Source organism: Capra hircus, chromosome 5 (genome assembly GCF_001704415.2).
Source record: "Capra hircus breed San Clemente chromosome 5, ASM170441v1, whole genome shotgun sequence".
In the NCBI taxonomy this organism is placed as follows: Eukaryota; Metazoa; Chordata; class Mammalia; order Artiodactyla; family Bovidae; genus Capra; species Capra hircus.
This window is the reverse complement of record NC_030812.1, coordinates 50,534,669-50,554,770: the sequence shown is the minus strand read 5'-3', so window position 1 is coordinate 50,554,770 and position 20,102 is coordinate 50,534,669. Positions and strand designations below refer to the sequence as shown.

At 36.4% G+C, this 20,102-nt stretch overlaps 1 protein-coding gene across 4 annotated transcripts in view; it reads left to right on the top strand.

Annotated features, from left to right (window-relative positions):
* The window catches only part of USP15 (ubiquitin specific peptidase 15), a 129,439-nt gene that overhangs the window by 23,108 nt on the left and 86,229 nt on the right, over positions 1-20,102 (top strand). For all 4 annotated transcript variants that reach the window (XR_001918065.1, XM_005680249.3, XM_005680250.3 and 1 more), the window contains exons 2-3: positions 1,010-1,137; positions 15,866-15,996. Coding sequence is in view for 3 of the 4 variants with exons in the window: in XM_005680249.3 (XP_005680306.1) it covers positions 1,010-1,137; positions 15,866-15,996 (259 nt within the window). In the remaining variant the exon portion in view is untranslated. The remainder of the gene's footprint in view (positions 1-1,009; positions 1,138-15,865; positions 15,997-20,102) is intronic.

Sequence of the window (20,102 nt, the reverse complement as noted above, 5' to 3'; positions counted from 1 at the left end):
AGGTATAATATAAATTTATATGGTTTTTTTAGATTTATAATTTTTTTAAGCTTTCTTTGCTAGAGACTGTTATTTTACTTTTTCCGTCACTGGTCATCTGATGAGAAAGCTAATTTAGGTATTTGAAAATAGGGTGAATATAATTTCAGTAATGATTATAGTGCTTGGTTTCACACTTTTGAAATAAATTAAAAACCAGTTGCTTGCCCTAGCAAATTTTACTTACGTATGAGAAACAGTGGGAAACAGTATTGTTGCTATCAATTTTTGTTAGTAAAGAAGCTAGTTATTTTTAAAGTTTCTTTTAAAACTTTGATTATAATTACTAAAATCAGTCTTCCAAACCCTTAATAATTGTTTCCTTACTCCTTGAAAGATACAATAAAACACATACAATTAGCATACTGTATTTGTAAGTTTTTTGCAAAAGAACCATTTTTCATGTTAACATTTTACCGTGTTGCATGTAAAATTTTACCTTGATTGAGACTTCTAATTGTCATTTGAATTTTTGTTCAGTTGGCATATATTGTGTTGAACAGCTATTGCATTTTTTTTTAAGTTCTATTAAGGATTTTTTGTTTAATGTGTATGTCAGTAGTTGTCTGTAGTAGATATTTTTTAGAACAGTAGAAATAATACCTCACACAAGTGAAATATTTCTCTTCTACAACTGTGGCATTAGTTATTCTCAGTAATCCTTTGAAATAGACATGTACTTTGATATAAAGGGAAATATAAAAAATAGAGGGACTTCCCTGGTGGCCCATTGGTTAAGACTTCGCCTTCCAATGTGGGGGATGCAGGTTTGAGCCCTGGTTGGGGAGCTAAGATCCCACATGCCTTGCAGCCAAAAAACAAAACATGAAACAGAAGCAACATTGTAATTCATTCAAAATGGTCCACATTAAAAATATATATATATATATTTTTTTAAAAGATAGCTTTTCTGCTATTCTTAAAGTTCTTGATTTTTTTTTTTTTTTAACCAATTTCTCCTTTTTTTAAGGTACCTCGTGGATAGTCGCTGGTTCAAACAGTGGAAAAAGTATGTTGGCTTTGACAGTTGGGACAAATACCAGATGGGAGATCAAAACGTTTATCCTGGACCCATCGATAACTCTGGGCTTCTTAGAGGTATTATTTCCTTAAATCAAGTTTGTAAATGTGTTCATTTTAATATGTTATGGTCAACATATATAATGTGGAAAATGTTAATGTAAATAAATTGATAAACCAGAAATTTCTCATATAGCCATCCCGTTGGTGTCCATGTGGGGTTTGGTTACATGATCCCTCTCAGATACTAAAATCTATGGATGCTCAAGCCCCTTACATAAAATGGCATAATATTTGCATATAATCTATGTATGTCTTCCCATATATTTTAAGTCTTTTGTTGGTTACTTTTAATACCTAACAAAATATAAATGCTATGTAAATAGTTGCTGGTACATAGCAAATTCAAGTTTTGGTTTTTGGAACTTTCTGGAATGTTTTTCCTGCCTGTGGATGCAGAGGGCCGACTATATTATAGATTTGACCTAATGAATTCAGATTATTTTGTCATAATTAATCTTCTGTATCATGACAAATTTTGTCATTTATGATGTAAAAAGGGTTTATTACCTTTTAAGACTAGAATGTAAATTAGAAAGTACTATCTCACTATTTTGGGGAAAAGTACTATCTTACTGTTTGGGGGAAATGCTCTATTGTGTATTATTTTCCTAACGGACACATAACTTCTTTAATTGGGGAGCAGTGGTATATGTTACATTCTTGGATTTTTGGATTATTTTTCTACAACCCTTACTAATAATACTAGCCAGCTCTTCTAAAACTCTGGTAACGTTTAAAGACAATAAAACCTAAGTACTAGAACTTTGATTACTGGCCTAGGTGGAATAACAAGGACTAGACTTATCTCTCCATTTAAATGAACCAAAACCCTGACAAAATATATGAAACAGCAGTTCTCAGAACTTTGGACATCAGGCAGTGAAGAACAGTGATCCCTGAGAAGTATGAAACAAATGAAATGAGCCCTATGTTTTCCTCAGCTTACTGTACTGAGAGAGTTTCCAAGACATAGCACAGAAGGAGAGACCCATGCAAAGCCTGGCAATCTCCCTTAGTTGAGAAAAGAGTCTGGTCCAGGGAGACCAAGGCAGCCAGAGTTTCCAGGGCAGAGGACCAGAGAGTAATGAGCAGCACGTAAGGAGAAAGAGAGACCTAGAGATCTACAGAAACCACTGAAGACTCTTGTAAGTCTTCAGCTGACTGTTGACTAGTGCATGTGTGTGACAAGCTACCCAAGGCCCAGAAAAGAATTATCAAAAGAATTAGAGTAGTCATTTAGGTTCATGTGACCAAATCAGGTTCATTTGCCAGATGTGCTACAAGCCAGATGCTGAGATGGCAAAGCTTGCAGCAGGGAAAGGATTTGTTTGTGAGGCAACCAAGTGAGGAGTTGGGAGAACAACTCTCAAATCCACCTACCTGATAGCAAGGGACTCAGGGTGTTTGTGGAAATAAAGAAGCAGGGTAGTCCAAGGTATGCAGAGCATGGGGAAGGGTAATTGACAAGAAAAAGTGAGTCATTCTTGTGCAGATGCAGGTAAGCTGCTTGCCTCTCCATGAGACATATGTTCAGAAAATGGAGGTGTTAGCATGTTCTTAGGGTGGAATTGTGGGCGCTCTCACGTCAAAAGGTCAGCAAGTGGACACTTCATACAAGCCCAGTTGGACAGTTAGTGGTCTTAATCTTAGCTCTACCTAGAACTGAACGCAGCTGATTGCAAGTTCCTGAAAAACATCTCAGGAAAGTATCTTATTTTTAGACTTTATGAAACTTGGAGGACATGTGAGTTTTTGTAAAAACAAAGTAGCTTGATCAGTGAAGGCATGTTACAGTTCACTGTTCATAAGAAATTATCGTTTAATGGATCTAACTGATGAGTACCCTCGGTTTCACTTATAAAGGAGCAAGAATAATGTGTTCACAGTAGCCAGAGTGGAAAATGTTATAAATCATGGAGTAGACTGCAGAGAATGGATTTGGCTCTATAGAAGGGCAAAATGAATACTCTTGTCCTAAATCGAAAGCGACTATTTCCAGGTAACTTAACTGCATCTCAGAACAGAACAGAAGAATATTTGTGTGTGTGTGTGCGCGTGTGCGTGCTCAGTTGTGTCTGACTTTTTGCATTGTAGCCTACCAGGCTCCTCAGTCCCTGGAATTTTTGTCCCTCAGAAGGCCATTTCCTTCTCTAGGGTATGTTCCCCACCCAGGGATTGAACCCGCGTCTCTTGGGTTTTCTGCATTGGCAGGCAGATTAGATTCTTTACCACATGCCACCTGGGAAGCAGGAATACAAAAATATCCAGCATCCATCCAACAAGATAAAATTTTTAATATCTTGGATCCAAACAAATAGTACCCAGAATGCAAAGAGGCAGAAAATATAATGCATGATAAGGAGAAATAGCAATGTTTAAAATTTTTTTTAAAGTGGAGAAGAACACAAAGCAAATGAAACAAATAGAAAGTGAATAGCAAGTGAGATGGTAGATTTAAACCCAGCTCTATGAACAATTGTGTTTAATGTAAATTTGAAGTAGAGAATGTAAGATTGGATTAAAAAATAAAGACCCAACTGTATACTGTCTATCAGAAACCCACCTTAAATACAGAGTACAAATAGAGATTGAAAGATTCTAAGTCTAACCTCCAGTCATCCTCACTCTTATATAACCATCTCCCCTTTGAGTGTGAGTGAAACCTGAGACTAGGATATCATTCCTATGATTATTTATGTTATATGACAAAAGGGAGATTATCCCAGTGAGCTTTATCTGATCATACATGCCCTTTGAAAGCAGAGCTTTCTCTGGCTGGTAGTTACAGAAGTTAGGATATAAAGCATGAGAAGAACTCATTGCTGATTTGAAAATGGGACTATATGAAAAAGAAGACAGGTGTCATCTAGGCACAAAGAGAATTGTTGTGCCTATAGCCAGCAAGAAAACAGGCACCTCATACTTGTAGCCATGAGGAACTAAATTCTGCCAACAACCTGAATGAACTTGGAAGTAGATTCTTTCGCAGAGCCTTCAGATAGGAGAGAAGCCTTTCTGACATCTTGATTTCCTCTTTGTAAGACCCTAAGTAGAAAGCCCAGTTGAACTCACCTGAACTTCTGACCCACAGAACTGTGAGAATATAAATAGGTATTGTTTTAAGCTACTATGGTTATTTGTTAGCAGTAGAAAACTAAGACACATACTAACTTCAGTCTATGGGGTTGCAAAGAGTTGGACACAACTGAGTGATTGAGCTGAACTGAACACATACAACACTATAATCAAAAGAATGCTGGAGTGGCCATTTTAATATCAGACATTAAGATTTAGAACAGTGAACATTATCAGGGATAAAAGTTCATTTCATAACCGTAAATGGGCCAGGACAGTTCATTAAGAAAACATAATAATCCTGAAAATATATACCCATCTAGTGGCATCACTTGAAAATATGTGAAGCAAAACCTGACAGAACCAGAACCACAAGGAGAAATAGAAAAATATCCATAATTATATGATGGATATTTCAGTACTATTCTCTCTATAAATAATAGAAAAAGTGTAGACAAAAAAGTAGAAAGGAAATAAATCAATCTGCTTGTCCTGACATTTATACAATATAGTACGTTCCCTACATACTAACTGCAAACTTTCAAAGATGTGTACGTGCATTCACGTATCCAGTCATATAAGTTGGTTCGTGTGTCTGGAATATGTTGTTGCATGCCTGCATCCTCTACAAGTGGTTGTGCTTTTGTGTACTTTACTGTAAAGTACTGTACAAAGTACAGTGGTGTAGTATCTTTATTTCAAGCCCAGGATGTTCAGGAGCAAGCATAAAAGCAGCGGTGATGTAGCTGGTACTGCTAAGAAGCACCAAGCAATAACAAAACAAAAGTGAAAATAATTGAGAGAGTGGAGCAAGGCAAAAAGATGGTAAAGATCACTTATTCTTATAACATGAATCATTCAGTCTTGGAACATGTGACGTATGCCATGCTAGTGATGTTGACAATAATACCAGAGAACCGTGGAAAAGTGATGGAGGAGATGGAGAAACTTCTCAGTATGTGAATACAGGATCAGTGTCAGCTGAGTTGCTCTCAGTTTAATGCTGATGCAAGAGAAAGTTAAAAGCCTTATGAAGACTTGAAGAAGAAACATGGTGAAGAATCAAAAGGCACATCTTGTAAAGCCAACCTTTTACTTTTCGACTGCTTTTATCGATTCAAGGCTAGAGCCAAGCTTTACAATGTAAAGGTAAGTGCCAAGGCAGCGAGTGTAGGTATGGTACCTGCCTGGAAATTTCCTGAAATGTTTTAAGAAATTATTGATGAAGGAACGTATTTACTATAGCAGGTTTTTAATGTGGGTGCGAGGACTGTACTGGAAGAGGAATTCAGACCAAAGTTGTATCAGTAAGAAAGAAAAGTTGATGCCAGGCTATAAAACACTAAAGGATAGGCTAACTCTCTTTGTTTGGTGGCAGTGCTTCTGGCAGTATGAAACCAGAGCATCTTTTAGTTTCTCATTCAGAGAACCCAAGAGCCCTTAAAAACAGACAGGGACTCTCTTCCTTTTGTGTGGAAGAGAAACCCCAAAGCTTGGGTGACACAGGCCATTTTCCAGGATTGGTTTTTCCACATTTAATCCCAGAGTTGAGAAATACTGCTTGAGGAAAGACATCCCATTCAGCATTCTTTTGCTGCTCAACAATACTCTCAGCCACCCTCCGTTCATGGATGACTTTCATCCCAATGTGTATCTGCCACCAAATACTGTGTCAGTTATCCAGCCTGTGAACCTGGGGGGTTTTAGTGGCTTTCAAGAAATATTACTCACATTGCACTTTTTGTCAGGCAGTAAAGGCAAGTGGCAAATCAGGAACAACCTTGCAACAGTTTTGGAAGGGCTCTACCATGTACAAACCCATAAAAAACATTGACTTTGCTTGGTGTGATGTTTAGTTGTCATCATGAGTGGGATTTGGAAGAACTTTTACCCATAATTTATTCATCATTTTCATGGATTTGAGAAGGTGGACAGAGAATCAAAAAAGGTCTTCAGCCACTTAGTGAGCCTCAGGAAAAAATTGGAGCTAGATCTGCAAGAGGACGACCTCATTGACCTCCTTGCTGTGCAAAATGAGGAGCTTCCTAATAAAGACCTGATGGAACTGGAGGCCCAGAGAAAGGATGAAGCAAGCCAAGAGGAAGAAGAAATAACTGAAGAATGAAGAGATTAATGACACATGAAGTGGCAAAGGGTTTCTTTATTTGAGAAGGCACTGTTTTTGAGGTGTGGGACCCAAGTGTAGAATGGTACACGAAGTTTGCCACTGCTGTTCAGAATGCAGTCCAGTGCTGCTCTGTCATCTGTGACAAGAAAAAAGAGAACTACTTACCCAGACATCACTGGATCGTTTTTCCAACAGGGTAGATAGAATTGAATCGGGCCAGGACCCAGAACCTGTGTCATCAGCATCAGGCATGAGTGACATTGTACCTTGCCCTCTGCCTCCTATTGCTGACAGTCTTTCAGCTCTTACCATCTCCCACCTCCTCTCCTGCCTCCATCAGTAACTCTTCTTGCCTGTTCACTCTATGCCAGCCCCTGTATGCCAGCTGTTGTACTCTGTGTACTACTATACTTTCAAGGTACTGTACTATAAAATTAAAAATGTTTTCCTTATTTTGTGTGTGTGTGTTTAAATATTATTTGTGTGGAAAGTGTTGTAAATCTATTATAGTTTATTACTGTGTAGCCAATTGTGTTAGTTAGATACCTAGGCTAACCTTGTTGGACTTATGAACACACTCTTGAAATGGAACTTGTTCATGTATAGAGGACTTACTGTATTCCCACTGAACAACAGCAGAATGAAAATTCTTTTTGGTGTTCACATGAAACATTTAGATAAACTGTATTTTGCATAAAACCTGGTTCAGTAAAGTTAGCAGGAGTTAAATCATACAAAATATGTTTTCTTACTACAGTGGGATAATAATAACTGAGAGGTGAAACATCTTGAAGTGTTCGAAAACTAACATACTTCTGCATAACTCATGGGTCAAAGAGAACTCAAAGAAATTAGCAAGTATTTTTAACTAAATGAAAGTGAAAACAAAACATATCAAAATTTGTGGAAGGCAGGTAAGTAGTATGTGGAGGGTAATTTATAGCTCTTTTAACGTGTGTAAGGAAAAGGAAAGGTTATAACAGAGGTGAAACATCTTCAAGTGTTTGAAAACTTACATGCTTCTGCATAACTCATGGGTCAAAAGAACTCAAAGAAATTAACTATTTTAACTAAATGAAAATGAAAACAAAACATATCAAAATTTGTGGGAGGCAAATAAATTTTATGTGGAGAGAAATTTATCGGTCTTTTAACATGAATAAGGAAGAAGAAAGGTCTCAAATCAGTGACCTCGGTTACTGACTCAGGAAACTAAAAATAAGAACAAATTAAAGTAAGTCAAGCAGAAGAAGGGAAATACTAAGTTCAGAACGGAAATCAAATAAAAGGAATGATAGAGAAAATCAATGAAACCAAAGACTGGTTTTTTATGAAGATAATAAAATCTATAAAGACCTAGTTTGATCACAAGAGAAAGGTAAAAGACACAACTACCGGTATTAGGAACAAGAGAGGTAACATGTATCAGTCAGTTCAGTTCAGTTCAGTCGCTCAAGTCGTGTCCGACTCTTTGCGACCCCATGAATCGCAGCACGCCAGGCCTCCCTGTCCATCACCATCTCCCGGAGTTCACTTAGACTCACGTCCATCGAGTCCGTGATGCCATCCAGCCATCTCATCCTCTGTCGTCCCCTTCTCCTCCTGCCCCCAATCCCTCCCAGCATCACAGTCTTTTCCAATGAGTCAACTCTTCGCATGAGGTGGCCAAAGTACTGGAGCTTCAGCTTTAGCATCAATCCTTGCAAAGAAATCCCAGGGCTGATCTCCTTCAGAATGGACTGGTTGGATCTCCTTGCAGTCCAAGGGACTCTCAAGAGTCTTCTCCAACACCACAGTTCAAAAGCATCAATTCTTCAGTGCTCAGCCTTCTTCACAGTCCAACTCTCACATCCATCCATGACCACTGGAAAAACCATAGCCTTGACTAGACAGACCTTAGTCAGCAATTAGTCTCTGCTTTTCAATATGCTATCTAGGTCTTGGTCATAACTTTCCTTCCAAGGAGGAAGCGTCTTTTAATTTCATGGCTGCAGTCACCATCTGCAGTGATTCGGGAGCCCAAAAAAATAAAGTGTGACACTGTTTCCACTGTTTCCCCATCTATTTCCCGTGAAGTGATGGGACCGGATGCCATGATCTTCGTTTTCTGAATGTTGAGCTTTAAGCCAGCTTTTTCACTCTCCTCTTTCACTTTCATCAAGAGGCTTTTAAGCTCCTCTTCACTTTCTGCCATGAGGGTGGTGTCATCTGCATATCTGAGGTTATTGATATTTCTCCCAGCAGTCTTGATTCCAGCTTGTGTTTCTTCCAGCCCAGCTGTAATATGTAATATGATATACTCTGCATGTAAGTTAAAGAAGCAGGGTGACAATATACAGCCTTGACGTACTCCTTTTCCTATTTGGAACCAGTCTGTTGGTCCATGTCCAGTTCTAACTGTTGCTTCCTGACCTGCATACAGATTTCTCAAGAGGCAGGTCAGGTGGTCTGGTATTCCCATCTCTTTCACAATTTTCCACAGTTTATTGTGATCCACACCATCAAAAGCTTTGGCATAGTCAGTAAAGCAGAAATAGATGTTTTTCTGAAACTATCTTGCTTTTTCCATGATCCAGCGGATGTCGGCAATTTGATCTCTGGTTCCTCTGCCTTTTCTAAAACCAGCTTGAACATCGGGGAGTTCACAGTTCACATATTGCTGAAGCCTGGCTTGGAGAATTTTGAGCATTACTTTACATTTGGCCTTGGAATGCGGAATGAAGCAGGGCAAAGACTAATAGAGTTTTGCCAAGAAAATGCACTGGTCATAGCAAACACCATCTTATAACAACACAAGAGAAGACTCTACACATGGACATCACCAGATGGTCAACACCGAAATCAGATTGATTATGTTCTCTGCAGCCAAAGATGGAGAAGCTCTATACAGTCAACAAAAAGAAGACCAAGAGCTGACTGTGGCTCAGATCATGAACTCCTTATTACCAAATTCAGACTCAAATTGAAGAAAGTAGGGAAAATTGCTGGACCATTCAAGTATGACCTAAATCAAATCCCTTATGATTATACAGTGAAAGTGAGAAATAGATTTAAGGGCCTACATCTGATAGATAGAGTGCCTGATGAACTATGGAATGAGGTTTGTGACATTGTACAGGAGACAGGGATCAAGACCATCTCCCTGGAAAAGAAATGCGAAAAAACAAAATGGCTGTCTGGGGAGGCCTTACAAATAGCTCTGAAAAGAAGAGAAGCAAAGAGCAAAGGAGAAAAGGAAAGATATAAGCATCTGAATGCAGAATTCCAAAGAATAGCAAGAAGAGATAAGAAAGCCTTCTTCAGCGATCAATGCAAAGAAATAGAGGAAAACAACAGAATGGGAAAGACTAGAGATCTCTTCAAGAAAATTAGAGATACCAAGGGAACATTTCATGCAAAGATGGGCTCAATAAAGGACAGAAATGGTATGGACCTAACAGAAGCAGAAGATATTAAGAAGAGGTGGTAAGAATACACGGAAGAACTGTACAAAAAAGATCTTCATGACCCAGATAATCATGATGATGTGATCACTCATCTAGAGCCAGACATCTTGGAATGTGAAGTCAAGTGGGCCTTAGAAAGCATCACTACGAACAAAGCTAGTGGAGGTGATGGCATTCCAGTGGAGCTATTTCAAATCCTGGAAAATGATGCTGTGAAAGTACTGCGCTCAATATGCCAGCAAATTTGGAAAACTCAGCAGTGGCCACAAGACTGGAAGAGGTCAGTTTTCATTCCAATTCCAAAGAAAGGCAATGCAAAAGAATGCTCAAAGTACCGCACAATTGCACTCATCTCACATGCTAGTACCATATGTATAGAAATCTACAAATAGCAAAAGGACAATAAAGAAATATTTCTTGAAAAATGAAAACTAATAAAGCCCATTCCTAAAGAATGAATTCTCTGAAGAACCCTATATCAATTAAAGAAGTTGAATTTATAGTTTAAAATTTCCTCACAAAGAAAACATCAGACCTTGATGGTGCCACGAGTGAATTCTACCAGTGCTGTTTAAGAGAATTATGCCAATTCAACAAAAGCTCTTTTCAAAAATTAGGAGAGACTGCTTCATGCAGTGAAACCAGCATTACGTTGATACCAAAGTCTAAGAGAGACATTTCAAGAAAAAAAAGTTCTCAACCAGTATACCCCTGATGAACATAGATGCATCTATTTTTAACAGAATTTTAGTAAATCAAGTCCAAAAATAGAGGATAGGTATATGGAAAGAACATTACCAAAATACTATATAAAAGAGTAAAATACAAAGAAACTTCCTCAACCTCAGAATGGGCATCTGTGAAAACGGACATCTACAGATGACATACTCAATAGTGAAAGACTGAATGCTTTCCCTCTAAAATCAGGGAAAAGCAAAGATGCCTACTCTCAACTCTTTAAGCCAAGATTGTACTGGAGGTTCTAGACAGTGTTTAATAAAGCAAAAAGAAAAGGTAAAAGATCTACAGATTGTATAGGAAGAAGTAATAAGTCTTCCTTTATTCACAAATACCTGTGTCTATGTAGAAAATTCAATAAAATCTACAAAAAGAAACCTTCTAGAATTAATAAATGAAATTAGCCTATAGGATACAAGACCATTACTCAAAAACCAGTTGTGTTTCTTGTACACTAAAAATGGACTAACATGAATTTAAATTTTAAAAATATATTTTATAATAGCACCAAAATATAAGATGCAGATAAATCTATAATACATGTAAACTAAAAACTACAGGATATTGCTGAGATAAATTAAAGCCTAAATACAGAGATAAATTATGTTATTGGATCAAAAAACTCAATATTGTTTAATTCCTCCACTCAGTCTACAGATTCAGCACAATTTCAAATCACATTCCTAGTAGGCTTTTTAAAAAATGAGAGTTTCGGTTCAGTTCGGTTCACTTCACTTCACTCAGTCATGTCCAACTCTTTGCCACACCATAAATTTCATCCTTTGAAATTCTGTAATTCATTGGCTTTCTTTTTTTATATTCATAGTTTTACAACTATCACCATCGTCTAATTCCACAAAATTTTCATCACCCCAGAAAGAAACTTCATATCCATTAGCAGTCACTCTTCATCTCCTCTCAAGACCCCAGCCCTAGGCAATCATTAATATATTTTCTGTCTCTGTGGATTCTCCTTTTGTGAACATTTCATCTAAATGGAATCAAACAATACGTGTCCATAGTATTGGACTTCTTTTGCTTGGTACAAAGTTTTTAAGTGTCATTCATGTGGCATGAATCAGTATTTTATTCTTTTTTTAGTGGATGGATAATTTTCCATTGTATAGAGATATACCACATTTAATTTATCCGTTCATCAACTGATGGACATTTGGGTTGTTTTCACTTTCTGGCTATGAATGAATAATTCATTCATGAACTATTCATGTACGAATTTTTGTGTAGATGTGTTCTTGGTCATATAGTAACTCTGTGTTTAACTATTTGAAGAATTGCTTAACTTTTCCAAAATAGTTGGCACCATTTTACATTCCCACCAGCAGCAAGTAGATTACCAGTTCCTCCACACCTTGCCAGACTTTATTATTGTCTATTCTTTTATATTATAGCCATCCTAATGGGTATGAAATGGTGGTTGTTGTTCAGTTGCTAAGTCAGGTCTGACTCTTTGCGACCCGGTGGTGCCAGCCTTCCCTGTCTTTCACTGTCTCTTGGAGTTTGCTCAAACTCACGTCCTTTGAGTCAGTGATGCTATCCAAACATTTCAACCTCTTTAGCCCCCTTTTCCTCCTGCCTTCCGTCTTTGCAAGGGTCAAGGTCTTTTCCAATGAACTGATATCTATTGTTACTTTGACTTATATTTGTTATTTTTATATCTGTTTGTTATTTTGATTTCCCTAATGATTGATGATGTTAAGTGTCATATCTGTGCTGCTTATATCTGTTCGGAAAAATATTCAGATCCTGTGCTGTGTTTTTAATCGGGTTATTTGTCTGTTTACTGTTAGGTTTTAAGAGTTGTTTATGTATTCCGGATACTAGTCCCTTATCAAACAAGATTTCCAAAAATTGTTTCCCATTCTGTGTATGTCTTTTACTTTCTTGATGGTGCCTCTCAAGTGCAAATTAATTCTGATGAAGTCCAGTTAATCTGTTTTTTTCCTTTGGTTGCTTGTGATTTTGTTGCAGAAAGCATCACCTAATCCAGGATCAGAAAAGACATGATTTCTTCTAAAAGTTTTTGAGTTTGGGTGGTTACATTTCTGTCTCTGATCAATTTTAAATTAGTATTTGTATGTAGTGTGAGATATAAATCAGTTGAACATATTATAGGATCCAGTAGTAGATCCACACATGTATGGCCAATTCATTTTACATAAAAATGTAAGAGAAATTCAGTGAAGTCTTCTAAATAGATGAATGCTGCTTGAGCGTTAAGTATCTATTTGCCAGAATCAAATGAACTTTGACCTACACCCAGCACCATATACAAAATTAACTCAAAACACACCATAGACTTAAATGTAAAAACCAAAACTATGAAACTCTTAGGAAAAAATTAGGAGAAGATTTTTGTGACACTGTTAGGCAAAGATTTCTTAAGTGTGAATTAAAAAGCACAATTGAAAAAGGGAAAAGTTGATGATTTGTAATTCATCATTAACAAAAGCTTCTTCAAATAACACTGTTAAGAGAAGGAAAAGATAAACCACAATGTGGGAGGAAGTATTTGCAGATTACTTAGCTGATAAAATATATGCAGAATAAAGAATTCCATAAAGCCCAGTGGAAAAAATAGACAAAAGGCTTAAACAGATGCCTCACCAGAGAAGGTGGTGTTTTCAGAAAGCACATGTAAAAATACTCAACATCACTAGTCATTAGAAGAATGAAGATTAAAACCACAGTGAGGTCCCACTGTGCATGATTTGAATCATTTAGAATGATTCAAATTAAAAGATAAATCCATACCAAGTATTGATGAGGCTGTAAAGCAAGTAGAACTTTCATACACTATTTTGGATAATGAAATAGTCTTGCAGTTTCTTAAAAAGCTAAATATACATTTACCATAGGAACCAACCATTCCACACCTCAGTATTTACCCAAGAGAAATGAAGAGAAAACCTACACATAAGTGTTCATATTAGTGTTACTTGTAGAGAAAATTGGAAATAGTCCAAAATGCCCATCAGTAGCTGAATGAATAAACAAATTACAGAATGTTCATATAAAGTAATGAAATCCTACTCGGCAGTTAAAAGGAATGAACTCTTGACACAGAAAAATATGGATGGATTTCAAGATAATGATGCAGCATAAATGACGCCAAATAAAGCAGTACAGACCAATTTTATATAATCTAGAAAATGCAAATTAGTCTACAGTTGGAAAACACAGATAAACAGTTTTCAGGGCACAGGACAGTGAACCTGGATGGACACTAAGGAGAGATGACACCAAAAAAATGGGCGACAGGGAAGCCTTTGTGGCTAGGGGGTGAGGGGCGATGCCAGTGGATACATTTATCATTTTGGTAATGATGATTTCACACTTGTATTGCTGTGTCACAACAACAAATTTTACCCTTTAAATCTCAGCAGTTTTGATATCAATTTTATATCAAAAACACAGAAGTAACAAAAATGAGAGGTTCTGTGTTTAGGGTTCTTCCTCCCTTAAAAATGATTCAAAAATTGATCATTTTATTTTATCCACTATAGAGCTTCTCAGGTGGCTTAGTGGTAAAGAATCTGCCTGCCGGTGTGGGAGACATGGATTTGATCCCTGGGTCGAGAAGATCCCCTGGAGGGGGAAATGACATCCCGCTTCAGTATTCTTGCCTGTGAAATCTCATGGACAGTGAAGCCTGGCCAGCTGCTGCCCATGAGGTTGCAAAAGAGTTGGATACAACTTAGTGGCTAAACAACAACTAGACATAAATTACTGTTTGATTCTGTTACATAATAAAATCATTTACCCAGACTTTTGAATTATTGTGGAGAATAACATAGACATCTTAATTTTTAAACTTTTTTTCTTTCCCTAAATTTATTTTGAAGCAGCCTATTATAGTGGAAAGAAAATGGATATTAGTGTAAATATATACATGTTTGAGTCTAGCCTACAATTTTCTGTATGTGAGCTTGGGCAGGTTGATCAATACCTGAATCTATTTACTAAGTAAAATGGAGCTATCTACTTCATAATATTGTTTTGAAAATCAACTGAGATAAAAGTATTTTCCATAATGGTACCTTTCCTTGTACCTGCAATTTTCTGTGTGAATTTTTTGGGCAATTTACTTGATTTCTTTGAATGTATTTTTTAATCTAAAATAGATATTCATCTTATAGGACTGTTTCGAGAATTGACTGAGGTAACATGATCATCTGCTATAACATGACTTAGTACATGATGCATGAGAGAGTTTCACTTTCAGAGGGTTCTGAAAATTTGTTCCAAATAGTCAGTCTCATCAAGAATTTAATAAAGTTACAACTAAGAATTTTTTAAACTGAGCTTTAAAATTAATGCTTACTTTGTGCCAGCTATTGAAGTTCATATAAAATTCAGAGTGTTCTCATTTCTGTTCAATATGAAGCATAGTTTTTCTCAAAGGTTTGTATGATTTTATAACCACAGATTGATCCTACATAGAGTAAATAAATTTTTTTAAAGCATTTCTCTTGCTTCTTGATTTTTATCGTTGTATCTAGTTAAAAGTAGTACTTTATCATTGAAATGCTGCCTGGAACAATTTTGCTTCCCATGTTTGTTAATTCACTGCTGACTCAGAATGAGAAAATCTTCTTTATATTTTTGAGTTATTTGCAAATAACTCAGTAAACTATTTGTTTCTGTTTTCTACACTTTGGAAATTCAAGTAAAGGACCAAATAATAATCAGTGAGTCTCAGATTAGGACTGTGATGTAGGTACAGCTCACAGTATTGCTTCCAGATCTCTGGCCTGCCCTGTTCAACTGGAATTTTGAAAATGGATCATAGAATTAGAACCATAACTGAGCAACTACCTCAACTCTGGATCTGTGGAGGAATCTAGATTGTGGACTCTCTGGAGTAATGAGATACCCTTTTGTGATTTCCATCATGATTCTCAGCCCATGTGCTTTGGTATCATTGTAAAAGGTTATTGATTTGTTTCTGAATGTTCTTCATCAGCTAATGCTGGAGTAATCACTATAACTGTGTGACAGATCTCTGATACTCAAAATATTTGGGAAACACTCTTCATTGGGATCCTCTGACCAACAGTTTAGTATTTCTTTAAGAGTTAAATAATAGAAAAGTTACTTTTTAAAACACTGTTGGTTGACTAATGGTACATACTGAAACTTTGTAAAGCAACAGTTTATTTTGAAATGCCTAGATTTAACTTTGTGAACCTTTTCAGAGCTTCTTTCAAAACTCATTATTTAAATACCTGAATTAGTCTTCATGAATTTACATAATTTGTAATATGTTCAACCACAGTATTTAGAGCTATGTAGTATTACTTCTTTTTCTGTATTGATTTTATTTTCTCTTTTGTAGATGGCGATGCCCAGTCACTTAAGGAGCACCTTATTGATGAATTGGATTACATACTGTTGCCGACTGAGGGCTGGAATAAACTTGTCAGCTGGTACACATTGATGGAAGGTCAGGAACCAATAGCACGAAAGGTACATATTAAGAAATGAATAGAAATATTCTTCTTAAACAGTTCATATTTTGTTGTTAATTTCCATGACTTATGAAGCCTCAGTTGTCTTGGAGAAAAAGACCATCAATTTGTTACTGTACACACATAGAGGGAGGGTGCATTGTATGCTAGCCACTGATATAAGCACATCATATACATTATTAACTAATTTAATCCTCATGAAAAGTCTTTCTAAGGAAAGTATTATTATCCCCGGTTTATAGGTGAGGAAGTGAGGACAGAGGTAGCAAGGTTCAGGATCTTTTAGAAAGCCACATGAGTTTACATACTTAAATTTTCTTAAAACTTGAAAAGGCAGTTGTTTTTCTTATCCTGATTTTAAGCTTTATAATTACAGTCTAGAAACATTAAAAATGACCCATTTTCTTTATTTTAGGGAACTGAAAAGTCATTTATGAAAGTGTCAGTATTGCAATAGTAGAGTAATACCCAGCACTTAAGGTAGATCTATCAACCTTACACAAGTATTTGATAGTGCAGTCAGGGGGAGCAGAATTATTTATCTGGTTTTATTTCCACATAAAAATGATTAAAAAGCCAAGTATATAACACAAGGGTTTAAACTTCTAGTAGACCAAGCCATAATTGGATTTATTTGAAACTGATGCTACAAAGTTGATATATTAACAGTTTGTATTTGTATATCTGTGGTTTAGGTATAGAACTGAATTTTGTTCTCTAAATAGAATGGAATATGCCTTTGATTTAGTTTAGTTTTGTTCCTTAATTTCACTCAATCTTATAGCCAATTTAAAGTTAAGATTCATCTCTTCTAGGAATCCTAGCCATAAATAAATTATATATATATATATATATATATATATATATATATATATATATATAATTACTCCAGTAATCTCGCCTAGAAAATTCCATGGACAGAGGAGCCTTGAGGGCTGCAGTCCATGGGGTCGCAGAGTCGGACACAACTGAGCACACACATGTATATGTGTGTATATATAATGGCCTGTGGTTTTTATCTATAGTTCCTATTGAACTGAGTGTTTTGACCATTTGAAGGATAAAATATTTAGCTGTAAAACTCTCTAGAAGAAGACTTTTATTCCTGGGTAAAGGAAAACCTATGTCTAGAATATCTTCAAATGTATTGACTTGTATTAATTCAACATTAATAACATATATTTTTTCCTTAATAAATGTAGAATATCATATAGTAAACCGATCAGCTGACAACTCCTTTGATATTTCTTCTTGAAAGAGGCCTTATTGGCATTTCTTGAACTCTCTGTCTGATAAGCAAATTAAAGAAGATAAAGATCATGAAGACTTCATATAGGGAGAAGGAAAAAAGTTTAAGAAGTCTTGTTTAGTCGCTAAGTCGTGTCCAACTGAAGCCTGCCAGGCTTCTCAATCCCTAGGGTTTCCCAGATAAGAATACTGGAATGGGTAGCCATTCACTTCTCCCGGGGATCTTCCCGATCTAGGGATTTAACCTGGATTCTCCCAAACATAGGCAGATTGTTTACCATCTGAGCCACCAGGGAAGCCCAAGAAGTCTATTAGGTTATATATTTATTTTTAATGAGGCAGTTGGAATTTGCTTCACTTATAAAATAATTTTCAAACTTTAGTGTATATTAAACTATCTAGAGTACCTATTAAAATGTCTTCCTTCAAACTTAAATCAGTTCAGTCCAATCACTTAGTCGTGTCCGACTGTTCGCAACCCCATGGGCTGCAGCACAGCAGGCCTCCCTGTCCATCACCAACTCCCGGAGTTTACTCAGGACTCACGTCCATTGAGTCAGTGATGCCATCCAGCCATCTCATCCTCTCTCATCCCCTTCTCCTACTGCCTTCAATCTTTGTCAGCATCAGGGTCTTTTCTAATGAGTCAGTTCTTCACATCAGGTGGCCAAAGTATTGGAGTTTCAACTTCAGCATCAGTCCTTCCAATGACTATTCAGGACTGATTTCCGTTAGGATGGACTGGTTGGATCTCCTTGCAGTCCAAGGGACTCTCAAGAGTCTTTTCCAACAACACAGTTCAAAAGCATCAATTTTTCGGTGCTCAGCTTTCTTTATAGTCCAACTTTCACATTTGTACATGACTAGTGGAAAAACCATAGCTTTGACTAGATGGACCTTTGTTGCAAAGTAATGTCTCTGCTTTTGAATATGCTATCTAGGTTGGTCATAACTTTCCTTCCAAGGAGGAAGCATCTTTTAATTTCATGGCTGCAGTCGCCATCTGCAGTGATTTTGGAGCCCCCCCAAAATAAAGTCTGACACTGTTTCCCCATCTATTTGCCATGAAGTGATGGGACCAGGTGCTGTGATCTTAGTTTAAATCAGTAAGTCTGGGAATTTCCCTTTTTGCTATGCTTCTGATCCCAGTAGATTCACATAAAGAACAGACCCTGATGTCAGTAGAACTTACTTAAAAGAATAGACTTGACTAGTTTTTTAGAATCTGAAGCTTCAAATTTTACTAATTTCTGATTGCATTAAGAAATCTAGAACTGGTAGTACCCCTGCTCTCATGTAGAAACAAAGTTAACCATCTTCCTAGGCCTCAGATCATCACTAAAATGTCTCACTTGAAATATCAAGCATTCAGCTTAAAACCAGAAACAAAACAGGCAAATAGGCAGGAAGTACAGTGGAACCAAAATCCAGGAGAAACAATGGATAATAGAAACAGATTCATGAGGAATCCAGATGACAGAAGTATTAGAAACCTTAAAATATTGTGCTTGTTATGTTTAAAAAAAAAAGTTAAAAAGAACCAAATGTAATTCTAAAACTGAACACGAATATGAAAACATTAAGTGCTTATTATTTGACCAAACCGTATTTGGATTTATTTGAAACATGTTACAAAGTTGGCACATTAACAGTTCATATTTGTATATCTGTGGTTAAATGGGTGAAATACTAGACTAAAAAGAAACTATGTAAATTGATAATACCATTAGAAAATAGACTAAAACTTAAAGAGTGGAAAATAAGGGGGAAAGTGGGACACGTGGAATGCAGTGAATAAGCGTAACATAGATTTAAGTGGTCTCCTCAAAGGAAAGGAAAGACAGTATGGGGTAAAAGTAATATTGGAAGTAATAGTTGAGAATTTTCCAAATATGATTCAGCGTATCATGCTACAGGTTAAAGAAATGCTACGAATCCCAAGCTGAAAAAATACAGACAAAATCATACACAGTATAACTGTTAAGAAAACAAAGATATCTCTGGTAATAGGCAGAAAAAAAGATTTATTACCTTCAAAGTAAGGGTAAGACAGATGCTTTCTCAAGAGAAAGACAGAATAAAATATAATAATAATGCCGTATCTTCAACACACTGAAAGGAAATAACTACTAACCTTGAATTCTATAACCTTGGAAAGCATCCTTAAGAATAATAGTGAAAAAAGTTGTTTTCAGATAAATTGATAGGATTTGTTACCAGCATATTTGCACCAATGGAAACAAAAATAGTCTTCAGAATGAAATTTACTCTGTATAGAAGCTTGAAACACAGGAGAAAATGTTGACTGGCAGAAGCAAATACTATAAATGAGTGTTAAGGTAGGCTCTTTAAAATAGTAATAATTTCTTATGAGGATCAGTGTGTATAAAATTATGTACATAACAATATTAGCAGATAGTTGCCCCAAGACAACCCCCATTATCTCCACCTCTTCATAGCCAAAGCATTGTATAGTCCCCATCCACATTGTACCAGGGTCTGTACTGGTTTTGTATTACACTAGTCTTCGTGGCCAGTGACATATAGCAGAATCATAGTACAGTATATCACTTTCAAGATTAGATTTTAGGTAGAAAGGTGTAAACTTACAATTATAAAATAAGTCATGGGAATATATTGTCCAGCGTGGTGACTATGTTAAAAATACTATATTGCATATTTGAAAATTGCCAAGACTTACCTAAATCAAATCCCTTATGATTATAGAGTGGAAGTGAGAAATAGATTTAAGGGCCTAGATCTGATAGAGTGCCTGAAGAACTATGGAATGAGGTTCGTGACATTGTACAGGAGACAGGGATCAAGACCATCCCCGTGGAAAAGAAATGCAAAAAA